Raw genomic sequence first — 8,444 nt, 5'->3', positions numbered from 1 at the left:
TTAATGTCTTATTTCATGTCATAGAAATGTCAATTCACCATGGCGTGTGAAGGTGTAGTCACTAAGAAGAATTGAGTACAGAGCATCAAGACTTGTTGCGGCAACAGATGGGCCTTTGATGTTGTGGGTTAACCTGTATTTTTTAATTCCTTTTTAATCCTTTAGCTTAGTTTTCACTGCTCACTTCTTGAAGTTTTGTTCAGCTGTTTGCGTATAATGTGTTGTCAGCTTAGGTAAGTTAAAGGGTTTACTTTCCACCTCTACAGCTCCCAAAAGCTGTTTGGGAGTGAAACTTGGTCAGAATGGGGTGTCTAATTTTGCAGTCCTGGTCTCAAGCTTGTAAGCTCTGTAAAAAAGAGATGAAAAAAATCAGTTCTTAAAAGGCTGAAAACTGAAATGCTGAGTAGATAGCGGAACATTAAGGTTTTTGAGGGAAGAAAACAAAAAGTTTATTCAAAGTGTTGCATCTTCACACTCGTTTATGGTGTTGGTGTGTATGCATTATGAAAGCTTTGTTACATGGCGACAGGTTGCTTATTTATATCAAGTCTCCACGGTGATTTGAGCTGGCCATGCTACATTCTTGTAGGATGCTGTTGTCAGGTAAGCATGGTACTTCTAGTCCTGTTTTGTTACTAGATGCATCAATCACATCTGGCAAATAAAACTGTTTAGAGCGTGTTATGCACCAGTGTTTTTCTGGGCTGGCATGTGCTGGTAGTTAGCAGAGTATGTAAGTTTATGTTCAGGCAGTAAGCTCTGTTAGTTTCTAAGCACATGCTTATACACGAATGCCAATGTTGACTGAATAACTGATTATGGGAAAGGGGGAGCAGGGCCCATCTTATTTTGCCCTCTACTTGCAGTTGCATACAGGAATGAAGTATAAAGGAAGTACAGAAGGATTTTTCCTTATCTGCTTTCTCTTGCATGCCTTTTCCTATAACCGTTATCCTTATTCCCTGTTTCCCCATATGCTAAAGCCATTGTGATTGTCTTTTCTCCTAGTCAAACCCCTTTCCACAAAGGTGTTGATGCCAGGTTGTTGTCTCTTTCGGGAGAAAAAAAGAAAAGGTGTGATAGGTGGTGTCTCCACACTGTTGTCTGTAGTTACTCCTGATTGTTTTGACTGGGTTCCTGCTTCTTACCCTGGTGCTGCTGTCACTATTATCACCATGTTTTATTCTGCTTTTTTTAGCAGACATCTGTGAAGGTTGTGTGGCCTCAATGACTGTTTTTTTGCAGGGGCTGTGTGCTGTCTCTGTAGCATTGCTCAGTCTCTCATGAGCCGTCAGCTTGATAGAGGTGTGCAGCTCCAAGATGACAGGTCATTTTGAACCGTCTCACAAAGTTTTTGTCTCCCCTGCTCTGACAAGCTTTCTGCCCATTTTGACTTTTACCCAAAGGGCTTTCCAGTCAGATCCTAGTGGTGTCACAGTTCTTTCCGGGCTCTGCTTACTCCAGTGTCAGAAATTTGTGGAGTTTGGGAAATCACCCGAAGTGTCTTAGGTGGGATGCAACCAAATAATAGATCCCCTATAACCAATGTGAGCCAGAGCTAATGGAGTGGTACTGGGAAAGAGAGGTGTTTCATGCCACTGAATCCAGGGTATGTCTGAAGTTAAGGCACAGGTAGTTGCTCTGAGGGAGGACTCTCGGGTTTCTCCAGCTACTGGATTATTCTTGATTGTGGTAACAAAGCAGGTACGGACAGTTAGAGTTAGGCATGCATTCTGCATGAGTGCCTCATTTACATTATGGCATAATATTTTTTATAATAATCAGGAATAATAAATACAGTACTAATGCTGAATTTGTTGGCAATGTTATAAGAATTTATTTAGAAACTGTAAAACAGCATAAACTTATACATCAGGTTTTCCAAAAGGGGAATAATAATAATAATACACAAAGTTTTAGTTGGACCAAAAGACAAAAAGCAGTTTGTTTCTAATTCAAAAAATACAAACATTTGCTACAGGTACAAAATTATAAAAAGTTTGTATTTTCCTTTTGATCTGGAGATAGACACATATAGCAGAGACGTATATTTCACCAGCTCCAGATTAAGATAAGCTATGGGAAATGACAGTAACAAAAAAAAGTGTTGTAGTTAAGAAGAAAACACAGAAACAACTTCTTGTCTTTCATTTAACCAGAAGTGAACACCATTATCTTATTCCTTTGCACTTTTTTGGTTGCCAACATTTAAATTAGTGTTATTCATGCTTCATATGACAATCAGAAATAACAGCAGGTTTACCTCATGCATTTATTTTTAATATTCATCACATAATGTCTTCTCACCATGCTACCTGGAAAAGTTAGTGTTTTTATTGACAACATTTAAGGGAGGTGGAGGATGATGGAATGCAATCAGGATCTGGGAATATTTCTACCTACTGCTTCATAAGAATATGTTAGAAACCCTCCAATTAGCATAAAAAATAATTTTGTAATTAATTCTCCTTGGAACTCTTTGCAATAACAGATGTAACAAAAAGGTCATTTAACAGAAAGGGAAAATGCTGCTGAGTGTCTCTGTCAGTGGAACACAGGTTATCTCCTGTATTGTGCAAAGATGCAGGAACCCTACACGTTCAGTCTCTGAGGTTTGTATATGGGCTCCTGCACCTCAGAAGACCAGGTGCATCTGATTTATGGTGAATTTGTGCTTCAGGCTGCTGCTCCACCTGGCTGTGTGTGTGCAGCGTTCAGTAGAGCTGGGCAGAGGAATCACCAGAAATGTTGTCAGTAAAAACTAGAAGCAGCTCACTTTTTTATTAAAAAAACAACAAAAAAAAAGACTCCATCTTTGCCTGGTAATTTTCAGTGACAAGTGCCCTTTACATTTGCTACATGGTTGATCTGATACTGTAATCTCCCTTTCAAAGTTGATCTAGCCAAGATGCTTGATGTTTTCGTATTGTCTTCCCTGGTTCAAAGTTGAATTCTTGATTTTGCTATTTAAGCAGAATGCTGCGAAGCTGGTAAGGCCTGAGATAAGGTATAACATCCTAACTCATCTTTCTGCTTGTGAGCAAAGGACGTGCTAGATGGCACTAGAAAGCTGCTGTCACCAGGTTGTGGAATTTTGCATCCCTTCTCATCCCTTCGGGTAATCCGAATTATGGTCCAAAAATGCACTACCTCTTGTTGGCAGTTGCAAACATGGTGTTTTTCATACAGTGGTAGTGGCAGCTTAGCCTTGATCTCATCTCTCTTACCTTGTTTAAGAAATATTATCACGTAAGAAAGAAAGAAAAAAAAGCTGCATCTTGCTCCAGAACAACTCGGAAACCAGAGTATTAGGTGCTCTCTGCTACCTTTGCTAACTATACATTGAGGAAAAAAAAAACCCAAAACCCAACTTGCACAGCACTACCACAGAACTCTATCACCAGCCAAGAACAAACTACAGCAATACACTATTATGGCAATATTTACAACATGATGGAACATTATGCATATAATAAATTACATTTAATACTTTTCCTCTTAAACTCTGATATATGTAAGCTCATGCTTATTTAATTTATTTTGTTCAGTCCAATATATTTTCTTCTATGTATCTGAAGTGCATAGGCAACATAGGAGGTGACAGTGCTGTCTGCCTATCTTTTTCTGTGTTTTTAGAAGCCAAATTGCTTTCCAAATTCATGATACATCACAGTATGCTACTGTCCTCACTGACATACAAATTTATTTATAGCACATACCTTTCCACAGCAGAAGGAACAAGGGATTGTCAGCTACATCTGTGCTTATATTGACATTAAGTCTTAGTAAGAGAACTTCTTGTGAGCTCTTTTTGAGTTGAAAAGAGGGAAAAGAAGGGAGTGGAAATTTTGTAGCATTGCATGCCTTGGGAAGTCTGAGAGTGCTGGCACACTACTTCTGTTTGTTCCCACTGAAGTTGATGGAAATTTGCAGAGGAAAGAGCCAGGAAGCAAGCTCACAAAGGCTAAGGTTAGGGTTCACAGGGACAGGTGAAAACTGAGAGTCCTTTGTTGCTCTGCAGAACAGAAAGTTTACCTGCTCTATTTATTTTGTAGCTGTTCAGAGCTTCCAAATTTGTGTATGCAGAAGACAAGCTTTGTTATGTTTATTAGGGGAGGGCTTGTTTGTGTTTTGGTGGTTTTTTTAAAACATAAGTCAATTTACAGCTACCCTCTGCGGGCTCTGTACTATAGTGGATGGGATTCATCCCAGTGCAAAGGGCTTTGCTCTCCTGCTTGTAAGGAGCAGCCTGGCCTCTGGGAGCCAAAGAGTCCCATGAGAGGCAGCTTTGTGTATGTCTAGGTGCCAGAAGAGCTTGGAGTCCCAGAGAGATGCAGAAATACTCTGAGGAATGAAAAGGAAGCAAGAGCATCCCAATTGGTCCCCTTGGAAATCTATGCTGCCCTTCAGCCCTCTGGGTTCTCCCTGGACAGTCAACAACACAGTTTCTGCAAGGACTATAAGCTGACTCCCTCCTAAAGAAAGGATTTGGAGGAAACAAAAACTGGTATAAGAGATACTGTAGATGAAGAACGTGCAAACTTACTGGGTTTATAATGAGATGGACGTTGGGGAAGTTACCTGCAAAGAAAGAAACTAACTAGCCTGAGCAGAGCAATAGGACTGTCCCACTTGTCCCCAACTGATGCTGTTCTGCAAAGGGAAAATTCTATTCTACCTGTTATCAAATGACCACTGCCATTCAGATACTCTGCGTAAATATTCATGTGTGGAATAATTAGTTTCCTACAGTAATTTTAATTACTTAAGCATTATTTCTGTTAATCAAACTATGAAAATTTATGCAGCTGAAGTCACAAAAGTACGCTCTATGAGGGTAATTGGTTTATTGCTACGGACCATGCCAAAGGTAAGTCCTTGAATGTGTACACAACCAACACACACAAACACATTGTTTACTTTTTGGCCTAGGGTAAATTAGTCTTACTAATGCAGGTAGCCTACTGTAACTGTATTCCTTTTATTTTATTTGCATTTCTGCTAGGTTAAAAGCAGACTATAATGGTAGCTAATCTGTTCCCTACTTTTACGATGTTCGAATGCATAGAGGGTAAAAAAAAAGCTTCTCTACTGCTCTGAAGCACATCCTACCTATTGTCCGTATTTTCATTAGAAATTAATAACGTGTCACTCAGTGTGTTCTCCCCAAGGTATAATACACCAGGAACCGATGCCAAAGCAACTATGAAAACCAAAACTGAGTACTGCAAACACTTCTAAAACCCATTCAGAATTAATTTTATACATCTAGCAGTGGTTGAAGATTGGAAAGATGTAAATTCATGTGAGTTTCCTTTACAGAAGTTGGGAGTAAAGACAAAGGTTCAGTCCCAAAACAAACAATGCCTTCTTGCTTTTAATACATGTGAAGGTAGAGTGCCTTCCATATTCAAATTATCACAGGATGTTTCCCAATATAAAAAACTATGTGCAATTTATGTACAATATTCCCATACACTACTCTGACTGGCAACACTCAAAGCCAACACTATGACTACAACTGTTACGTTCATAGAAGAGCACACTCAAGAGGAAATTCGGGGTCTGATAGTGTTCTAGCTGAGGTAGGTTAAAACAGACCTGCTAATTAGAAAATCTTGCATGAGTTCGTATGTTATTGAATGAAACCGAAGATTATAACACAGTTGGTCTCTGATATTCTTTACAAAACCAAGACCAGCATAGCACAGTTATTCTATTCTCTACAAGTTTACTAATACAATCCATTCCAGACTTTGAAGAAAGTACTGTTGCTTTCTCACTTAAAAGCATATGTTATTCTTTTCCCTAGTTGGTTTTACTATTTCAGTCTTGACATTGCTGAAGGTGCCCTGCTGTTCTGTAGGAGAGATGGGCTACAGGGTGCTTGGTTGGTTACGGGCAACAGGATGGCAGACTGGTTTTTGTCTGTGCAATAGCCCAGGACTGTTCTGCTCCGGGCTACCTTTCCCTTCCCACAATGGCTTTGAAGTGGGATGACCCTGTGCTCTGCCACGGGGAAGCGTTGCCATCACTCAGCACTACCTGAGTGATGTGCTCCATACAGGGACCTGCAGCAGGATGCCTGGGGGCTGGCAGGTTGCCCAAGGGCAGGCCTGTGCCATATGTCCTGTGGCTGTGCTTTAATGCAAGGCAGTAAGCTGGATTTTGGTTAGAATATTTGTTTTCAGGTTTGATAATTACATGCCTGATAACGTGTGTGTGCGTATATGTATGCTTCAAGAGGAAAATTTGTATAAGCAGCAGGATTTAAAAAACCAAAATAGAACATTGACAGGATTTAGGAGTTTATGTTTCTCTTGTTTGATAGCACCACACTTACATAGGCTACAATGACAGAGTCCAAGATATCATGAGCTCACCCAGTCTGCTGCATCTTGTCCTCACGCATTGCCATTATACACACACACACTTGCATAAGTTAACTGGCTTCAGAAAAAGCACGCAGGCAAATCAGTGTATTTTCTGACAACTGCAGGCAGGTGACAGTGCCATGGCTGTGGGAAAAGTTCACTATCTCTAGTTTCACAGACTCCAGTTGTCATGGTCAGCACCTGAAATGACTGCTTGTTTTCATGGGAGATGCCAGGCACAGGTAAGTCTTGCAAAAGATTTATGTCCCAATCCAGGTTTTGCATTAATGCTAGGAATCTCTCTAAGTGCTTTATTAGGATCAAGACATTAATTAGCTCACAGTAATCTAATAGAAAATTAAGGCTTCTGATCTCAAAGCTACATTGGAACTACAGCTGCCTAGGGCTTATCAGGATCAAGGCTGGAAAGCAGCATTTTTCAACATGGGAGACTTTGCATGTGTCATATTTAAATAAATTTCTTATCAATTCAGTTGAAAGGAACCTCCCCTGCATTGTTTTTCAAGAGTTGTGCTGATAACCACAATCAAGTCTGCTGGATGTGATAGTCTTCACAGTCACGCCTAAATAACCAACATTAAAATGTTATCAAGGATGTTTTTCTCTATATTTTTTGTATCTGATTTCTGCATGTATCATGTTGTTAGCTAAAATGAGCGCAACTATTTCATGGCAGTGTTTGGAAACCGATCTTATTCTTGTCACAGACAATGAGGTAAGTTCTGCCACAGACTTCTAGAGGGACATTATCCCATAGCTTACTGCAGTCTAGAACCAGAAGGAATAATTAATAGTCGTTTGAGCCCCTGAATATAATTGACAACCAGGAATTCTTGAGCATACAGCCTCCACTTCAGCTGTCAAAACATATGCTTTCTTGATTTAAGCACTTCAGGTGGCAAGGGAATCCAGTTCACCTACTGGTAAATTGCTCCAACATCCATTGCCCCTCAGTCTCACCCATTTTTTCCAGCATCACTAATATTTAAGCATAAATCCAGCCATGAGAGGGAAAATACACTCATTTAACATTTTTCGTGCGTTTGCGTGTGTGTGCACAAGTATAGGTGTGTGTGCACAAGTATAAGTATGTGTGCAATGCATTGTAGATATGTTCAGGTACACATCTTCAGTTGAGTGCCAGTTCAGCGGATGTGCTTGCTATGGCTGTTAAATGAAAAAAGGGAGTGGTCTAGTTGTAACCAGCTGATTATTTGGTGAGCAACATGCCGCACAGTGTTTTAAGTCAAGGAAAAGAATGCTTTTTTGCTGACTTACTGAGAAGTGTCAAAACACACTGAGAAAGCTTAGAGTCTCCAACACAGTGTCAGGCAGGGGCTTCATTAGTTGTTGGGCAGCTTGGTCTGTTTTACACATTGTGGCACCTCCAATCCTGTGTGCAGAGTCACCTGCACAAAGAAGAAGTAAGAAGAATGTAGATTCAAAGTGAGACAGCCTCAGCAGAGAGCATTCATGAAAGCAAAGTGCAGACAAATGACAGGGGAAGGGCTGTGGGACTTCAGGGCCAAGTTTAAGTCAAGAATATTAATGCAGATGATATCCAGCCCCTGAAATAAACAAATCTCCTTCCCCCTTCCCTCCTGAACACTTTGGGACCTAGAAGCCAGGTGTCTGTATCTTTTCCCAAATCTAGCCACCAGTTGTAGGTCTCCAGCAGTGCTGCTTGCTAGACACAGGGTGTGAAAGGGACTCAAGTGCTTCAGGACAGAGATCACAGTGGAGCTCATGTACTAAATACAAGAAAATCTTTTTATCTTTTCTGTCCTGGCAGAACAGACTACAGGACATTTTAGTGCTCCTTCTATTACTTGACATATCTACAAGGTCAGAGTTTCCACACAGATGGACCAGAGCACCATTCAACAGCAAACACAAGCTTAGTTTCAGAGTTTTCCCCTGCCCCCTCGTCAGCCATGCTCTACCTTAATTCAGTTGTGGTAAGAAATGTAAGCCAGGTACTTAAAGGATGTAGTAGCTAAAACTGAAGATAGGCTGTGAGTAAAAATCTGTGAGGTGAGGTGCCTAGAG

At 40.4% G+C, this 8,444-nt stretch overlaps 1 protein-coding gene across 3 annotated transcripts in view; it reads right to left on the bottom strand.

Moving 5' to 3' along the window:
• Nucleotides 1-1,821: 1,821 nt before the first annotated feature.
• Nucleotides 1,822-8,444, bottom strand: part of TRIM67 (tripartite motif containing 67) — a 44,030-nt gene continuing 37,407 nt past the window's right edge. For all 3 annotated transcript variants that reach the window (XM_032683532.1, XM_032683533.1, XM_032683535.1), the window contains exon 10: nt 1,822-7,804. In XM_032683532.1, coding sequence (XP_032539423.1) covers nt 7,739-7,804 — 66 coding nt within the window. In that variant the 3' untranslated portion in view covers nt 1,822-7,738. The remainder of the gene's footprint in view (nt 7,805-8,444) is intronic.

Source organism: Chiroxiphia lanceolata, chromosome 3, assembly GCF_009829145.1.
Source record: "Chiroxiphia lanceolata isolate bChiLan1 chromosome 3, bChiLan1.pri, whole genome shotgun sequence".
Taxonomy (NCBI): domain Eukaryota; kingdom Metazoa; phylum Chordata; class Aves; order Passeriformes; family Pipridae; genus Chiroxiphia; species Chiroxiphia lanceolata.
The sequence above is the reverse complement of the archived record's forward strand: the minus strand, read 5'-3'. Positions and strand labels throughout refer to the sequence as shown.